This window comes from Urocampus carinirostris, chromosome 4 (genome assembly GCF_059441175.1).
Source record: "Urocampus carinirostris isolate Australia breed hairy pipefish chromosome 4, RoL_Ucar_1.0, whole genome shotgun sequence".
Taxonomy (NCBI): domain Eukaryota; kingdom Metazoa; phylum Chordata; class Actinopteri; order Syngnathiformes; family Syngnathidae; genus Urocampus; species Urocampus carinirostris.
This window is the reverse complement of record NC_142352.1, coordinates 43,170,078-43,189,869: the sequence shown is the minus strand read 5'-3', so window position 1 is coordinate 43,189,869 and position 19,792 is coordinate 43,170,078. Positions and strand designations below refer to the sequence as shown.

At 40.0% G+C, this 19,792-nt stretch overlaps 1 protein-coding gene across 1 annotated transcript in view; it reads left to right on the top strand.

The window, feature by feature from the left end:
- The window catches only part of kiaa1549lb (KIAA1549-like b), a 128,201-nt gene that overhangs the window by 72,750 nt on the left and 35,659 nt on the right, over nucleotides 1–19,792 (top strand). Inside the window, exons 8-12 of the mRNA XM_088334635.1 lie at nucleotides 12,384–12,443; nucleotides 12,844–12,995; nucleotides 13,502–13,673; nucleotides 15,113–15,276; nucleotides 17,629–17,664. Coding sequence (XP_088190761.1) covers nucleotides 12,384–12,443; nucleotides 12,844–12,995; nucleotides 13,502–13,673; nucleotides 15,113–15,276; nucleotides 17,629–17,664 — 584 coding nt within the window. The remainder of the gene's footprint in view (nucleotides 1–12,383; nucleotides 12,444–12,843; nucleotides 12,996–13,501; nucleotides 13,674–15,112; nucleotides 15,277–17,628; nucleotides 17,665–19,792) is intronic.

Below are 19,792 nucleotides of genomic sequence, written 5' to 3'. Positions count from 1 at the left end.
ACCTTTGCTTAAAGGTTTGCACCGTATTTGCACTAATAACCCGGTCAGGCAAAAAATTCCAAATTTTTGGTATCCTGAAAGAAATAAAGTTTCCATGCAAGTTGCTGGTAGGTCTAGGCACCTGTAACTTATATCTGTGACCACGTAAACCATCAACACGACAGAACTCAAAAAATTGATCCAAAGTCACATCGATCATTCCATGCAGTACTTTGAACACAAAAATTAAATCAAATCGAACTCTGCGGAGCTCCAAAAAGTCCAAGTTCAGTCTTTGTAGTCTTTCCGGATATGACAAGTTGTGCATCCCAGGTATCCGCTTCGTATACCGACGTTGAACTCCTTCCAGTAGGTTGATGTCCTTGAGTAAGTAAGGGTTCCACACAACGCTATTATATTCTAACCCGGGTCTAACATAAATGCAAAACATTCGAACTAAGAATGCTGGGTTCTTGTTGTAAAATTGTCTGTAAATGTTTGATGCTTTGTTATTGGCTTTGTTGGTAATTTTGGCGATATGCGTGACAAACTTTAGGTTTGAAGTAAGAGTGACACCCAGATCCTTATGTTCAGTAACAACATGCAAATCATGATCATTAATGTTATACAGCGGAACAGAACCATGAAAAAACGACTGTGCTAAGCATTTATGAGATGACAGTTGCAGTTGCCACTGTTCGGACCAAAGAAAAATTGATTTAATGTCGTTTTGGAGAGAATCAATTGTTCCTGCAACCTGGGTTTTTGGTAAGAAAGCCGACAGTTTAGCATCATCGGCAAAAATTGAGATGTCACTACTTTGAATGGCCTCAGGTAGGTCGTTCACAAAAAAACAGAAATAATAATGGTCCTAGTACTGAGCCCTGCGGTACCCCACTACAAACTTCCGACCACGCTGAAAGAACATCATCAATTTTTACGCATTGTTTACGATTTGACAAATATGCAGTTATCCAGTCAAGCAGTTTTCCACTAATACCATAGCATTTCAGTTTTTGTAAAAGCTTGTCATAAGACACTTTATCAAAAGCCTTGCAAAAGTCTAAGTAAGCAACATGACCAGCCATATTGTGAACAAAAAACATACTGGTAATATTATTCAAATGAGCTAGCAAGTTAGTCATGGTAGAATGTCCGGACCTAAACCCATGTTGCTTAAACGTAAAGATTGTGCTCCTGTATAAATTTCGATATGGCATCTGAGATAATTTTCTCAAACACTTTACAGACACAGCTAGTCAAGCTAACTGGTCTATAGTTGGCTGCACTTGTTGTGCTCCCCCCTTTAAAAATGGGTATGACAATAGCACTGAGCCAGTCCTCAGGCAGCTGTGAATCCTCAAAAGATCTAGAAAACAGGTAAAATAATGGTTCACATAAAAAGTCAGCTGGCTTTTTAAGCAAGAAATTTGGAATTTTGTCAGGGCCGGCTGAAAATTTGCTGGGAAGTTTTATCAAGTATTTATGAATTAACTCCTTTGAAAGTTCCACAGAATTCAGGACAGCTGAAGTTCTGCTGGAAAAGTCGGTTGAAACACCATTGTCACGACCAAAAACACTGATCATTTAATATACGGACATTATCAGCATTATCTGTAGCAACGGTACCGTCAGATGCCTTCAGGTTGGGAATAGATGCCCTAGAAATTAGTTTACGGTTGATGTATGAAAAGAATTTACGAGTATTATTAGCCTCTAAAACTTTATTTTCCTCAGCCACCCTTTCCCGCCTGATGGCCCTCCGCAGTTTCCTTGAAGCAACTTGATAACTTTCCAAGTATGCCAACTGATCACGTTTAAAAGCTTGTGAATAAACTGCTTTCGCCTATGTAATTCAGCTATATCCCGGTTGACGTGAGGTGTAACAGCAACTGAGGGTACGTATACAGATATCAAAGTGTAAACAACAGATTTAAATATTGCCCACATTTCTTCAATATTCCCATAATTATCAAATAAGAGATACCAGTTGACACTGGACAGAAAGTATCTCATGCCATGTAGATCACAGTCTTTAAAATTTATGTAATTCTGAGCAGTGGTGTCTTTTTTAAGAGCCAGGTTAAGTTGGAAAGTAACAGAATCGTGATCACTGGTAGAGAAACTCGACCCAACGTCAATGTTTTTAATCAGATATCTGTCAGTGGAAAACACAAGGTCTAATACGTTGGACCCCATGGTTGGTTTATCGACATGCTGAAAGAAACCTGCATTTGAAACCAAGTTTTTGAACTTTGAAGTTAGATTAGTATCAGAATTTTGAAGAAAAATGTGGTGAAGGTCAGGAAAGTTAAAATCACCCATAAGTAGAATTTGCAATTTAGTATCAAAAATAGAATTCAGATGTTCGAACATAGCGACGTTGGCCTGAAAAGAGCTCAGACCAGAGCGATATACAAGCACTATTCTCAGCTTCACCCCAGAAATAAGAATATCACAACTCAATAACTCAATTCTATCAAATTGATAATTAGAGACAGACAACACAGATATACCATGAGAAATAATGAGCAAAACTCCTCCATGTTGAGCATTTTTTCGGTCAGTTCTAATGGTATGATATTTCGCTATAGTTGGCCCTGTGTCACCAGCGGAGTACCAAGTTTCTGTAATTGCCAAAATACCAGGGGTGTAGAAATTGATGTACGAGACCAAGTCATCTGCCTTAGAAGTAAAACATTGGGCATTAAAGAGATGAATCAAGGGGCTCTTCAATAAAGGCGAAGGCGACCTTAAGCATTTCCCGGCTTGACAATAATTTTCCCGTCCCGTATAATAATGTTTACTTCACCTTCGTCCCGACGGCGCTTAAGTTCGTCCTGTAGTTCCCTGTCGCATTCCCTTTCTTTTGGCGTCATATCTGGACGAACAAATCCAGAAGACAACGTCGGGAAGGTTCTTTTCACCCGATTGAATCCACGGAGAAACGCCAGCCTTGACCTTGTATTCCGGAATCAGATCTTCACAATCCTGGGTTTACCATCATTCCTCGGCCTTCCATCACAAAAAACTTCCAGAATGTCCTGTTTCTCTACTCCCTGAACTGTTTCGGCGACTTCCTGAAAGAGCTGCGTATCTTGAACAGCTTCACTTTCTCGATGTGTCTTTGCTCCAACCACCACGAGATTATGCTTCCTAGCTTCCTTTGCTAGCATTTCCTCTATTAGGCTAGTCGACATTTTGGCAACTTCAGGCATCATCTGCGTCATAATCTCTCGGACCAGAGTTGATACCATGGCCTTCACGGTTTCACGGACAGTGGAGACCAAATCAGCAGAGTTCAGGGCACCGCACGGCCCAGACGACCCGGATAAAGGTACTGGGGTGCTATCCACGTAGGTGAACACCGTTCCAGAGCTACTCAGAGAGGCGTGAGAATCCTTATCATCAGCGGATAAGCCGGGGACGCAGGACTTGCAGATGTAAGTAGCTTGTTTATCTTGAATCGCGAGGCTTAGGTCCTGAACTGACAACCCAGAGCACTCGTAATGAATGTAGTGCTTGCAGTGGCTACATTGAATCATCGCGCCATGGTCCACGGCACCGCAAAAACATGGCTTAGAGACTGCCTTTCGAGGCGCCATATCGAATAAATCAAAAACTCAGTTCAATTATTGAGCAAAACAAAACAAAAACTTCGACTCGATCTGTCTGTCTTTCTGTCTGTCTGTCCATCTATCTATCTATCTATCTATCTATCTATCTATCTATCTATCTATCTATCTATCTATCTATCTATCTATCTATCTATCTATCTATCTATCTATCTATCTATCTATCTATCTATCTATCTATCTATCTATCTATCTATCTATCTATCTATCTATCTATCTATCTATCTATCTATCTATCTATCTATCTATCTATCTATCTATCTAGACATCTATCTAGACATCTATCTAGACATCTATCTAGACATCTATCTAGACATCTATCTATTTAGACATCTATCTATTTAGACATCTATCTATTTAGACATCTATCTGTCTGTCTGTCTGTCTGTCTGTCTGTCTGTCTGTCTGTCTGTCTGTCTGTCTGTCTGTCTGTGTTCGATCGATCTGTCTGTCTCTGTGTTTGATCGGTCTGTCTGTCTCTCTATCTATCCATCTATCTATCCACTCTTTGTCACACATTTCCCATCTGTGCACATGTTTCTGAATTCCCTGAGCAAAACAGATCTTTGGAGTGACGTTTCAATCAAACGCTCTCATCCCTTATAACCCCTCCTTTCTTCTTCAATCAGTTCAGTTTACATTTTTCTGTGGCTGAAACATGTGGTACAGTTGATAGCTAATAACTGTTCAATACTGAAGTATACTTGGTCGGCCATTTTAGAAAATCTCCATAACTCCATGTGAAAATGAATGTTTTATCTGCATAATAAAACCCCATACCAAGAATCAGAAGGCCATGAGCTGTAGCACCACAACATGTTTATTTGTGTACACCACAGATAAAGGGAGAACACTGCAAATCTTTTGTTTTCCCACTGTGTCCTTTGGAGATGTTGCTGCTGTTTGCAGGAGGTTCAACTTCCTCCTCACCTCTAAGTCAATTTGTACTGAAAATAATTATCAGCAGGGGATTCTCACGCCACCTTTATGACTTGGCTCGAACAACTCTGAAACACCGCGCCACCATAACAGCGGCTGTTTGCAACACCGAGGGCACTACTGCTTTTGACGTGCCACTTGCGGGCTAGGCGCTGCTCTCAGCTGCTTCTCTCTTGCCCCGCTTTCTCTCGAGTGGAACACGTTGCAAGCGCAATGTCTATTTTAAGTCAAAACAATGGATTCAGTGCCAAGTAATTTCATCGCCAACACACACAGACATACGCACGCAGACACAGACACACACACCGCCACAAGTATTTGAGTGATTGTTTGCTTAAGCGTCTCCCCTCAAATTTTGATGGTGTTCCTTTTTAGGAACATAGTCAGGGATTTGTTTTTGTATAATGTATTTTGATAAACCTGGAACAATTGTCTATAACAGTAGTCATCAACATTTTTTTTGTGATGTATAGTATGTGATTTTTTCCGGTACAGTACCTGCAATCAGGATTTTTGGAAAGGGGTTGGAAAAGCAATCTAAAACTACAATGTCTGTGTTCCACTAGAGCAGATGCTCCAACGTGGCACAAGGGTGCCCCATAAGGACATCTAAGGTTGTCCGTGGACCTGTTTTGAGAATGACTCACAAGTGCTGAGTCTGTGATTTTCTACTAAAATTATTTTTTAGTAACTGACTGTGTCCATTTGACCTTACTTCCAATAATTAACCTGACCGGGTGGAAACATGTGTTGGCCTTGAGGGAGATGGGCGCCACCAAGTCGTACTTGGAAAAGAGACATGACAGGCATTTACGCCCCTACAACCCTAGTGGTTAAAGGATCCAACAAACCAATAGCTATTGGCTTGAAAAATGGTGTTGATGAAATATAGTGATGATATTCAATGTTGTTCTGGCCTGAGGAAGTGCAATGTCTTTCTGGAAAAAATGCTGAGTAAACAAAACCAAAAGTGCTAAGTCAACTTTTTTGGCATTTTTTTTTTAGACATAGGGTAACCGACCTGCCTTCCTATAAAAGTTGCAGTCATATACATACCCTTTGCTCCTTTTCTTGAGACAAATGTGGCGATGGACTTGAATGTGGCGATTCAACATGGTGGCGCGCATGGATGCTGCGGCTAGTTGCTCTCCAACTAATCTTCTATTTATTGCCGTTCTCTTGTATTTTTTGTTTTTCACTTTTGGACACATGTGTGGCCAAAAATACTTACAGTAGGGACGAACTTATTCGGTTGGGTGGGCGTCTAAATTTCGACTTTTCGGGCACTTTTTATACCGCCTATGATATACCAGGCGAACATCAAAGAGATCCGGCATCCTTGTGGACAGCTATTCCTCCTAATAAACGACGACAACGGCGCCGTAAAGACAGAAAACAGAAGCGTGGTTGCCGTGCAGGTAGATGTGTGAAGCGTGCGAAGTCTAAGGAGCAAGAAGGACGCGAGGATGTAACTAATTCCACCATTCATTCCTCGCCGGACAACCGCCGCTTTACACTCAGCGCTCATGAACGGCCCCAACGGCGGCATCTTTTGACGATCTCTACAAAGACTTCAAAGACTTCAGCTAAGTCAAATGATAGATAGATAGATAGATAGATAGATAGATACTTTATTCATCCCCGAAGGGAAATTCACTTTTCCAGCAGCATCCCTAAGCTGAGAACAATCGAAAATAACTGAGAACAATCGAAAATAACACGGGATTCAGCAAAGCTAAAATTTGGTCTTTTAAATATTAGATCGCTTGCTCCTAAAGCTTTACTTGTTGATAACAATTGCCACATGATTCAAAACGTGGTCCATCCTCTGCAAAATCGGCCTACCTTTCGAAGGTGATTGCGTCTCAAAAGAACAATCCCAAAGCCCTTTTTGACACTGTAGCATCGCTTACAAGGCAACAGACTATCGCAGATAGTTCGACGCACTCTGCACATGACTTAATGGTCTTCTTTACTAAGAAGATTCAATGCATACAGGAAGAAATTGCTAAAGAAATTATTAATACCACACAAATTGTCCGGTTTTAGTGAACTGTCACTTGATGATCTCAAACAGGTGGTGAATGCGGCCAAACCGACAACTTGCCAGTTCGACCCGCTCCCAGGTTCACTTATTAAAAGTCTTTTTGGCGTCCTTGGACCTTCAGTTCTAAATATTATAAACATATCACTCTCCTCAGGTATAGTTCCAGCAGCTTTTAAGTCCGCCGTTATTAAACCCACACTGAAACGACCCAACCTTGATCCAGAAATCTTAAGTAATTATAGACCTGTGTCAAACCTACCTTTCCTCTCTAAAGTACTTGAAAAAGTAGTGGCACAGCAGCTGAATGATTTCATATCCGAGAATAACCTTTTTGAATCCATGCAATCAGGATTCAGGGCTAACCACTCTCCTGAGACAGCTCTGATCAAGGTAACAAATGATCTCCTACTGGCAATGGATTCTGGCGCTTCATCACTTTTGCTGCTGCTGGATCTTCGTGCTGCTTTTGACACAGTGCACCACAATTTCCAAACTAGAACGGTTGGAAAAATGGATTGGTCTCTCAGGAACCGTCCTCTCGTGGTTCAGATCCTACCTCTCAGATAGGACGCACTGTGTTAAATATGGTGAAATGACATCTGAGCCCTTTAATGTTACCTGCGGTGTTCCACAGGGTTCAGTGCTTGGCCCCCTTCTTTTCAGCATTTACATGCTTCCATTAGGTGATATTATTCGCAAGTACAATATCAGCTTCCACTGCTACGCAGACGACACTCAACTATATCTTCCGTTGGAGGAATCTCCCACACTAAACTGTGGAAATTTGGAGGCCTGCCTCATTGAGATAAAAGAGTGGATGTCACTCAATTTCTTGCATCTTAACTCTGAAAAGACCGAAATGTTAGTCATTGGTCCATCTAAATGCCGTGATTTATTCTCAAAAACTGCTGTGAACATTGACAAATGTCACATCACACAGAGTGACTCAGTTAAAAATTTAGGTGTCATATTTGACCCAGATCTATCCTTTGAAATGCATGTAAAGAAAATTACTAGAACCGCTTTCTTCCATCTTCGTAACATTGCTAAAATCCGTTCAATATTGTCTCAGTCGGATGCGGAAATTATAGTTCATGCATTTGTTACCTCCCGTCTCGATTACTGTAATGCACTACTCTCTGGTCTCCCGAAGTCTAGAATCAAGTCTCTTCAGCTGGTACAAAATGCCGCAGCGAGGCTTTTAACTAGGACAAAAAAGTACGATCACATAACACTGATTTTGGCTAACCTGCATTGGCTCCCAGTTAGCCTTAGATGTGATTTCAAGGTTCTCTTAGTATTATACAAAATCATACATGGACTTGCTCCCTCTTATCTTTCAGATCTGATCTGCCCCTATGTCCCGGTCCGAAGCCTACGATCTGAGAGTGCCGGTCTTCTGGTGATCCCAAGAGCAAAGAAGTGTTCTGCTGGTTCGAGAGGGTTCTCCATCCGGGCACCGGTGCTGTGGAATGTTCTTCCCCCTGAGATCAGATCTGCAACCTCAGTGGAAATGTTTAAATCTAAACTTAAAACTCACTTCTACTCCATAGCATATGAATAACCTACTCTTCTCGTCGGCTGAAAAATAGTCTGTGTACTATAGTGTAATAATCTGTGAAGCCCTTTGAGACTCTTCGTGATTTAGGGCTATACAAATAAAAATGACTTGACTTGACTTAACAAACACATTGACACACAAACAAAACACATGTATACATATACATACATGTATCCCCAATAAAAACATTACCACCATCCTTGCTTTGCTCGTGGTTGATAATGATTAAAAAAATAATTGGTCCTTTTTGACTCAAATTTGAAATATTGATTTTAAAACCCGCAATGGTGTGCCTTTTCATATTTCCAAAAATACACATGCCCTCATTTCAAACCCACTGATTTAGAAGAGCTGTACACACAGTTCATGCTGGATATATGAGTAATGTTTTTCGAAAGGAATAATAAAAGGACTGTGAGGGAAATACCTTTCAGTGTAACGTAAATCAGGTTTTAGACCTTGTTATCAGGTTGTGTCTTTGCAAGTCACACGTGTTCCGCCACTGTTAATTACTTGATGCCTTTTCTATTACAAATAACACGATAACATGTTTTCTTATGTGATATAAGGGTGAGCGTTATGGAAACATGTAGTGGAATTAATATCAGCAAGGCTTAGATATAAAGCTCCTTGAAGCCAAATCCCACCAATGGACAGCAATTTCTGCAACACCCCTAAGCTGGTATTTGGAGGCTTACAAGATCAGCCTCCCATTAAAATGAATTGATTCAAAGCCAATTATTAATGGCCAAGGTAAAAACTGCCGACATCGCTTTGGCAATTCTAAAACTAAAACATTTGCTGACTTTGCCTTGACCTCCCAATAACCTTTTACATGTGTTGCCATATTCGATGCTAAGGCAATTGGTGGAATACCCAAGTGTTGGTGTATAGTTAGATGGACATTGGGGTCCATTTCACAAAGCTAATGGGTACCTTAAATGTAATAAACCTGATATGCAGGAGTTGTCGTTTCAGAAAGCAGAGGGAACCTCAGATCTCGGACAATTAAAATGTCTAAAACTAACTTGCTTGGTAGTGATTTACCTCCTTTCACCATCAAACATTGTTTGATTCCCTCATTCGCTGAGTCATCTGATGAGATTTGGCATGGCGTAATATAGTTCTGTTGCGTTCTTTAATCTTTCTTTCTTGTTGTATCTAGGCTCTGTATGAGTTCACTTTTCTTTTTTGGAGGCTCAGGAATAAAAATACAACACTTATCCCTGCTTGCCCTTTGCCTAAGTTACTCTTCAAATCTGGGCTCCAATTTTGAGGCAGAGGAAACTATCCTTAATTTACCTAACTCAAATCTGCATTTCTTAAACCCCACAACTGATTGTTTTCTATCTCAGGCTGACTCTATTTAGACGTTCTTAAAATGGTCCCCTGATTTAATGCTGTTCTCGATCTGTATAATTCTTTGTGCTGTAAAATAGAGAATAAAAGAGAGTTGCAAACCAGTATTTGAAGGCAACTGGGACAAGAAGCCAATATAGACGAAGACCTTAGTTTGTCCCCAAGAATTTCTGTAATCCGGCCATGATGAGCCTGGATGAAGCAGAGCATAGACCGTGAGAATTGGATGAACAGCTTGCATAAAGCTTGATTTATGCACAGATGGTCAAAACATCCTTTTCTCCTTGGTTTGGTGACAGTTTGTTGTTCTGTTTGTAATTTTGGAAACCAATACCGACAGGGCTCAACTAAAACAGCACCAAATTGAATGCACATCACAAGCAAATCACGTTCACCCTCTTGGGTCGTGTTTAAAGGGTATGATTCAGAACACCCCTCTTTTCAATGCACCAAGTCTTTAATCCAGGATATGGTTTGCCTGCTTTGGCGTTATCGTTGCCCCAATTTACTCAATTGATTACATCTCGCTGCTACCCAACGTTTTTAATCCAGAACCTTCACTGTTTTACTCCACAATTCTGTTGTTCTGCTGCTGTCATCCCTAAGAGTAAATCGCTATTTTCTCACAGGCTGGCAATGCAGTGTTTCTGCAAACACTGCACCAGCCCACAGCACAGGATCTTAATCAAGCAGGCAATAGATGTAAAAACAACAAAACAACAACGAAAAAAGAAAACACAGCCTCAGCCAGCGATACGACTGCTCTTGCTGCTCCGTTTGCCTGACTTGCCGCCAACTCAGATTTGTATCACGCTAAATCAGATATTTTACACTTGGTAACCAGATTATTGATTCAATCTCCAACTCTCATAGGAACGAGTGCTTATGTGAGAAGAATGTGATGAGTTTTATACTAAAAGTCACCGTAGTTTCCCCGCGCCCCTCGTGACATGAATTTTTTGGATGACACAATGTATGTCAGTGTAAATCAATTGGATGTGAACTTAAAGTGTGATAACTCAGCCATTTATTAATATTTTTGACTTCCAATCCCTCAAAATGTTCAGTGGAATCAGACATATCCATAAACATATACTGTAGTTTTTCATTCATTTATTCCTCCCCTGGCCCCTTAAAACAGTACATATTCCAAAAGTGACTATAAAGAAAACGAACTGAACTGTATATTCCCATAAATCAAATTTCTTGGTGAATATTTCGTATAGCCTACCTATGTCATGATTACTGATGCGAGGCACCTGTGCCCGCTCCTTTGACGCCAACTGCCTCGGACGCTGATTGGCTCCATGTCACTTTTTAAACCCCCGTCTTTCTGTCACCGGTTGTCAGTCCGTCTGTGAACCTCAGCTTACGCTAGGCAAGCTTTTCGACCCTTACTCTCTCCTGTTGTGATTCCCGTCTGTTTCCCCGCTCCGACCCCTTTTCTGATCTCGACCACGATTTTTGCTTCCCCGTCCCGGCTACTGATCTGTTTTTTCCGCTCGCTACACCGCCATCGCTCGCCACGGAAATACCACTTCCGCGTCTGAGCAACCTGCTCCCCGCGACCGGCGATCGTGTGTACTATCCTTTCCCTTCTTCCCAATAGAACTAAGAGAAACGCACGCAAGTGTGTCCTGTCTCCATTCTGGTCCTGACAAACTAGGGCTTCGCATTGGTCAAAAAGTGCTGACAAATTTGTTTTCAGTACTTTGGCTGTGCCAAGAGGCACACACGTAATCCAAGTTCACGGCACTTGATTTTGCAATAACTAAGTAGAAAACAAATGTTTGCAGAGGTTTCTGCAAAGCAATGCAAAGGAATTGTTGCGTACATGATGCGCAATGGTGTGGAATACCAGCGTCATTGGGGGCTGCAGTCACTGGTTTGCAGGCAAAATTATGATCAATATTGTTACTATATTTGGGCTTTGGCACCACTCAACAAAATGTTTTACTTTGCATACAATTGACTCAATGACATTAAAGAGAAACCAAAATCACAGGAAATGCATTGAAATACACCAGGTTTGTAATAAGTCATGGATTTTGAAATACAATGGATGCCTGTATGTACAAAAAATGTACGTAGCACGCTTTGTGTGTAGTATGTGGTTAACTCCCAAATACAATAACTGTCAAGAACCAGAACCGGATCAGGACCGAACCGCGTGACATTCTCACACAAGCCTTTTATTTTACGGGAAATGGGGAGTCATGCACGTTGGGGAACTGGTCTGGCATGGAAAAACAGGAAGCCAGAGATCGACGAGATAGATTCCAATTGCCCAAGTTGATATCGGACAGATGGGGTCAATACCGGAGAGGACGGGACAGACAGGATAGATAACGAATCAGGATATCGAAAATAAACAGGAGAAACTAGATGGGAACGAAAACTAGAGAAAATTATGAACAAGACAAGAATAGACGGAAACAAAACTGGAAACCGAAATCAAACAGGACAAAATAAACGGGAACAATACCGGGCCGGAAATACCAACAGGAACAGGACCGAGTCAAAACCCACATCTTGCGGGGCAGAAGTTCGTTGATGGGCCGACAAGGGAAGCGTGACAGCACTGAGCTTAAAATAGACCGATAGCCAATCTGTTAACGAGCAGCAGCTGGCGTCACACGGGCGGGGCCAATTGGGCGCCATGGCAACCGTGACAATAACATTGAAATCACAGCGCAATGCAATTTTAAACATCTACATGTTCTCACACTCCATGGAAAATTTGAGCTCCAAGTGTTTACTTTTCAATGCTTTCCCTTTGATTGAAAATATAAAAAGCATGAAAATGTACATAATATGCACTTACATGCCACGAGGGTTAAACGGTCTCCTTCTTTGTTTTCAGCGCTGGAATATCATAACCTGAACACCTCGATTGCCACAAGGGACTTTTGGGTTATCACAGGTAAGAGTGAAAAGTCATTCATAATATCATTAAAGAAATCAGCCTAAAATGTCTCAATTTTGATGGATTTATGTTTTCTTTCTCATGTGATGGCAGGCCATGTTCTTATTATTGTTTTTGGTTCTTAGCCTACACTTTCTGCGATCTGAAGTCTGTTTTAATTGACTAAATTTATTGACTTCCAACATATGAGTTTGAAATGTTTTCTTATGACCCTGAATAAGTTGCAACAACCACAACATGCTCAAGTAAGCAGCACTTTGTGGTTGTGGTTTCTGCAAAATCAAAATCGTGTCAATTATCAATTCTTGCATTGCGTGCACGTGTTTTATTTAACTTCGCTACTTGACAGATTTCTAACGACCCGTTTGGGCACTCTAATGGGTTGTCCTTTCCACAGTAATTCAGGACGTGGATAACGCCAGCCTGGCTGAGCTGTACCAAAGCTTTGCCAGTCTGATGGAGCAGCGGCTTGCTGACTTGTTTGTGTTGGCGAGCCAGCAGGGCACACGCTTCAGACGAGCTACCGCTGTAGGCAGCTACACTGTCCAGGTACGATACACATCACCGTCCACTAGGATTAGCGGCCCTCAGTCGTGCTAGAAGAAAGACTCATATATAATGAATGCTACTGAGTGCCTCACATGAATTTATAGCACGCAGTTAAAATGTCTATCTCACCGCATGAAGGTTAAGATGGGGATGTTTTGGCAAATCTCAGTTTTTCAATCTACTGACTTGAGGGGGAATTGCTACTTTTTCATATAGTCCAAAAAAAACAACAACATTTGGTTCAATGAGACCCAGAAGTTGGTCACTGAGCTGATTCTGAATGGATGTCTTATAACGGTGCTTTGTGTTCATTGGTCCATTGTGCTGTCTTCAAGACCATTTTTTTTTTTTTTGAGCAAAGCAGTACTAAACTTAAAAACAAGATCAGTCTCAAACAAATCAACAATCGTTATTATTTATTGTCCGTTAGGTTTCTCAACTAAAGTGTGAAGACACAGGCAAATTTGATATTTTTCAATATTGATGTGATTGTTTGGTGCTGCCAGATGGTGAGTCTCAGAAGGGTTCCCGGATCGAGAAATCCGGCCGAGATGACCTACTACGTGCAGCACAATGGCATTCCTCTAACCGGCGCATCAGCTGCCAAGGTCCTCAACACGGTGGATTCTCAGACCATGGCGCTCACCCTGGGCTACTTTGTTCAACTGCAAGCAGAACGTGAGCAACGGCATCCTTTAAGCGTTTGACAAGCGGACATCGACAACTTCTAGAGCTTTTTGTTGTATGATCTCTCTGAAAGGCAAAGTCATTGTTTGCTCAAACTGCAAAGGTGCTTAGCGAACAGTACAAAAAGGAGGCAGTCGAGGCAGTTAAGAGGCGTTAGCATTCTCTCGCACTCTAGATTGTGGCCCACAATAGACCCAACATAAGGTCGAGTTGAAGCTAGAGGATTTCAAGCGTGGGTGTTTAGTGTCTGCATGTTTTAGTAGGAGAGACATATTATGCATTCAACAAGTGCATAATGAGTTATGTCCATTTGTGCATTATACTATATTGTGTAGTTTTCACTGTGACAATGAACACTAATTCTGTCTCAATGATGCTAAAGCAGAACAATGACTGTTTTCATATTTTAGCGGGAACTCTGGGCTATATGTGCACAATAGAACTTGACATATATACTCATACCCTTGAAACAAAAAAGGCAGAACTCAAAATTAACCCGCATTTGGTCAAAAATGAAACAATCACCCAGATGGATCAATTTTAAACACAATTTTTGAGAATGTTTTGTACGCAATATTTTGTTGTGTACAGCATGACTGGATTTTTGGCTTTGTTCCCAAAGAAACATCCACCCATCCATTATCTGCACCGCATATCCTCAGTAGGGTAATGGGGGTACTGGAGCCCATCCCAGCTATTTTCGGGCAGTGGGTAGTTGACACCCTGAACTGGTTGCCAGCCAGTCGCAGGGCACACAGGGACAGACAACTCACTCGCTCAGTCACACCTAGTGACAATTTGGATTGGCCAATTAACCTGATATGCATGTTTTGGGAATGTGGGAGGAAACCGGAGTGCTCGGAGGAAACCCACGCAAGCACAGGGAGAACATGCCAACTCCGCACAGGAAGGCTGGTAGCTGAATTTGATCCCATGACCTCATAACTGTGCCGCGGACTCGCTAACCACTCACCCACCGTGCTGCCCAAAAGAAAGAAACATTTACGCAATTTCGGGTTGCTGGTTTTACATAAGCACATGATATTTGAGGAGTTCCATATTCATTGAACAATCATAATTATGGTATTTTAAGCAGGATTGCACTTTTAAACGGGATTAAAAAAAAAAGAAAAAATCAGCCAACCTTATCAGGGTCCTAAATGAACCAATAATTTCTGCTGATTACAGGCAAGTGCCCGGCTACAACTTGGCCGCCAGAATGTTGCTGTGCCCATCTGATATGTAACTGATTAAGTCTTTTTTTTCCAGTTTTCCATTCGTATTCCAAAATAGTTCCAAAGATCACACAAACAAGGTCATTTATTATTTAACAGAAAGACAAGCCAAAAGCTATGGCCACATAATTAAAAACAAACCATGATTGGTGCATTAAAACTAAAATGGCAATGTTAATGTTTTGCATTCCTCAGCTGTGGTAAAGAACCCTCCAAATAACCTTTGGATCATCGCTGCAGTGCTGGCACCCATCGCTGTTGTGACACTCGTCATTCTCGTCATCACAGTTGTTCTCTGCAGAAGAAATAAAAAGGACTACAAAGCGGACGCCATCGGCAACCTAAACCCACGAGCTAAGGTGAATGCACCCACCTGAATGTTGAATAAGATCCATTGTTTCCCATTCCAATTCCAGCCCCCTTCTACCAAACGAAACAGTGAGCTGTGTAGCAATTCACTTGAGCTTTGCTTTTACCTTTATAATGCATTCTTGGTTTCTTTGTATTTATACTACCTTCAAGTCTCATTGGAAGATCATTTTACCCATTAGGATTATTGTTTCATTTTACTAAATATTGAACTTTCTAGTAAATCATACTTTATTTCATACTTTTATGACGTGGAATAAGAAAACTTTCAAATTAAGCAGAATTAACTTGGAACCATATTAGACGGTGTTGCTCTTTTCAACTATTATTTTGCATATTTTATTGGAAAAGCAAGTGTTAACAAATACTAAAATTAGAAACAGTGTCTGTAAAAAACAATGTCATATATGCAAGAAGATCATTTTGCTCATTTTTTTACATGATTTATCTTATTTTACAACAAACCTTTTTAATTTCAAACATAAAGTATGATTTACTAAAAAAATAAGTTAAACATATTCTAAAATAAGACAAAACCCCACAAACTTGTTCATTGTTTTTAACAGAAAACCCCTATACATAAACAGAGTAAAATGAAAAAAATAGCTGATCCTGTTTCAATTTTTTTTTTTTTGTCAAAACATATTATCTTGTAAGACATAAGAACAAAATACCAAAATTTAGCAAAAATATTTGTGTCTGTCATATCAGACAATGTGGCTCATGTTAACTATTATGTTCATAGTCCATTTTTAATACTTAAAGCAATTTAGAAGTAAATTGACATAAAAAGAAAATAGATAGATAGATAGATAGATACTTTGTTCATCCCCGAAGGGAAATTCACATTTCCAGCAGCATCCCTGAGCTGAGAACAATCGAGAACAATCGAAAAATAACACGGGAGCTGCTGGAGTGGCTGCCATTCGTGACGGCGCCGGAAGAAAAGATTCAATTTGAATCATGTACAAACAAACAAACAAACAATTGAATCATGTACAAACAAACAAACAAACAAAATATTCATGTTTCAATAAGTAGAGTGTTAATAAAATGGGGGGAAAATAATTTCTGATACTGATATAACCAGGTAAAACTAATTTCAAGTTACCTGTCCAAATGAATGTTGTGCCATCTCACCTTTCCCACTCTCTCTCCTCTCACCTTTCCCATTCTCTCTGCTGCAGTTGACTTGCTGCTGCTCGCTCCTGAAACTAATACTTACCTCTTTGTGTATTGTGCAGTCCCTTCTACTAGAGAAGACTCTCCTTCAATGGGCGAATTGGTCTTACATGCACATATGCGGTTAGCTGTCCCAAAATATAATCAGTTCATAAATAGATTGAATTACAGTACCACTTCTTTGACCTGTTTTCCTCTGGTAAGAGCTACGGGCCCCTTATACTGTAACTAGGAAAAACAGGCTCAGAGACAACATCTGCCCCAGAGCCATCACCGCCCCAAAGAAACGCAGAAAAATGTAATAACGTATCCTGCGACGATTTTGTTTTACGTTATTGCACTTATTTTCTTTGCACTTTTGTTAAAATGCCCTATTCCTCTATATTACATTATTATTATTTTACCCAAGGCGTTTTTTTAGCACTAAAATCTAATTATTTTTTTGTCTATCTATCCTGGTAGTATTTTCTTTTTTTTTTCTCCAAAGTCTTTAGTCCATGTTTTACCCTGGAGTGCCATGTCTAATCTCGTTGCATTCAATGTTTCACAACGTTGATATCAATGATAATTCTATTCTATTTTATTTTATTTCCATTTGGAATCATCATAAGGGGAGCTATTGCACATTCAAAGGTTTAAGATAGAGAGACTGTTGATGATACATAAGCGCTTACTGTACACCTAAAACTAAAGATTCTTTAAATGAACATAAACAAAAAAAAAAATTACAGCACGGCTTTTTAGTGTTTTACCTGTAGTATATTGTATGCGCAAACTGGATGAGCTTATGCTGGCTGTAACCAGTCACGAGCGATGAGCGATATCGACCTGTCTCTAGTGTTGAGCTATGGGACTATTTGTAAAGTGGATTTTCCTACAGATAGCGGGCAATATTTTTGTTAAAAAACTTGTATACCGTATTTGATGTGTTTAGGAGTATTCGTATACAGGATAATACTGTATTCATTTAAACAGCTCAATGATAACGAGAAAGTGATTGATGTGCTAAGAAGATAGATGGATCGTTCAAAAATATAATTTATCTAAGAATTTACAGTTTATACATTGTTACAATACCTTTAATTCACCATTATTCAGATTAAAAGGAGATATCTTTGACTATCTTCTATGCCCCACTGAAATCCAAATCTCACTTTCAGATGGCGCACCGGAGGGATGTCAACTACTATCATCAGGTACAACAATTTTCATCTTTTAATTTTTTCCGAATAAATCAGAAGGAACTCTACTCTACTGAATATTCTTGCTATCTTAATAAAAAAAAGAAACACAGCAGCCCGCTGACACTCCATAGCTTTTTTACGATGGGATTCTCTTGGATGAAAGACAATTGGCCTCGAGCAGTCTCCAGATGTTACTTGACAGATCCAGCCAGCTTTCAGAGAGAGTGTTTATGAAGCACAAGTGTGTGAACTTACAAGATTGCAAAGAGGCAGCGTGTCAATATATCTCTCTCAAACCCCTTTCAGCACCTCCTGTGCACTGTTTTTTTGTTGCTTTTTTGCTGAGCTTGGGTTCTCTTCACCCGATTGGATCAGTGTACTGTAGATGAATGAAAACAAAAAGTGTCCACCTCAGCATATTTCGTTGCTTTATTGATCCTCATAAAGATCTTACGCTGTCGTGTGTAATCCGTGGTTATTACAGGACGCAATTGATCCTTCTGCGTTATTTGCGTGTAAAAGAAAATAGTCAAGTCAAGTCAAGTCATTTTTATTTGTATAGCCCTAAATCACGAAGAGTCTCAAAGGGCTTCACAGATTGTTACACTATATTACACAAACTATTTTCAACCGACAAGAGGAGTAGGTTATTCGTATGCAATGGAGTAGAAGTGAGTTTTAAAATAGGCGTCAGTATTTTTCCTAGAGTAAAACGGTGATTGGTTTAGTCCAGTCACATACAGTGAGGTTTGTGTCTGGGAAGGCACAGTGAGATTTGCAAATAAACAAACCTAAATCTTATTCAAATGAATTTCAAATAAAGGCATCAATTGAATGCCAAACATGTGCAGAAAAAGTCAATGGAATGCAAAAAGAAAATCCTGGATGGCTGAACATGCTGTTAGCTCGCTAATTACATTGATCGGTGATGAGGTGTGCGCCAAATCAGAATACATGGTCTCATGACTGCCCTCTACCATGAAGCAAGAGATTGCGTGCCTCAATCTGCATCAGCAGACCCTCAGCACATTAATAGGTTACATACTAAATGTAATCATAATGTAATGTAAAAATTTTAAAAATTAAAATACCAAGACGGGAAGTTAAGTCAAGATGCCATGCCTAATCTTGTTGCATACAATGTTTTACAACATTGATATCAATGACAATAAAGACAATTCTTATATAAATAGTAAATCTAATTAAATAAAACAAATCTTGAATACTGAATAAATATGACCATTCAATATATTTTGATTTAATTTTTTTCATGATGACAGGTGAGGCTTGTACCTCTTCTGCCTCGCCTGACTGCACGTCACTGGTGTAATCTGACAGAAGTTGTGTTAAGTAAATGCATTGCTGCACTTCTAACTTATTGCAAGTAAACTGAACATTGGACATGACTAAACAATTCATTCGGTGAGTTCTTATAGATGCAATCTGGGTGCACTAATACAAAGAGAGAGCATGTTCAGTGAAGTGTCACATTGATTTTGCAATGCTGGACGGATGCATTTGAAGCACTATAAATTTCACTTTGAGTTTGTGGGTTTGTGTGTCGGGTTTGTGTGTGTGTGGGATTGATGCCTTTCTCTATACAGTAAATCATAGCTCCTCGTTTCCCTTAGTGTATTTTAAAGTATAAATCCATCATTATGTTTTCATGAAAACTTGCCAATCTTGTTTTATTACCACCCACTGTGAGTGTTTACTGGACACAAAGTTGGAAAAAGATGAAAAGACTTTCAGTTAAATCAATTTATCTTCTCCAGTTGAAGGCACCGCGGAGGGGCAAACACAGTTTTTTTTCCTCCACTCTCATTTTCCCACAAATATAAGTAATTTATTAGCAGATCTGTGGGGATGTCTGAGTTCATAGCATTTAAAAAAATAACATTAGCATATTAGCCACTTTTGGAATATTTTGAATACTTTAAAGTGGCGCTGTGTAATATTCTACCTCTAAATGTTATTTAATGTTATTGTGGAGTACAACACAAAACGAGTGTGCTAAAAAGCACACGGAAGAAAACAAAGAACAGAAACTCAAAGTTACAGTTACTTTACTTGACCAGATTTGGACGATCTCTCCAGCATGCAAGAACCCTTACCCTAACTCTAACCTCTAACCTTTAAC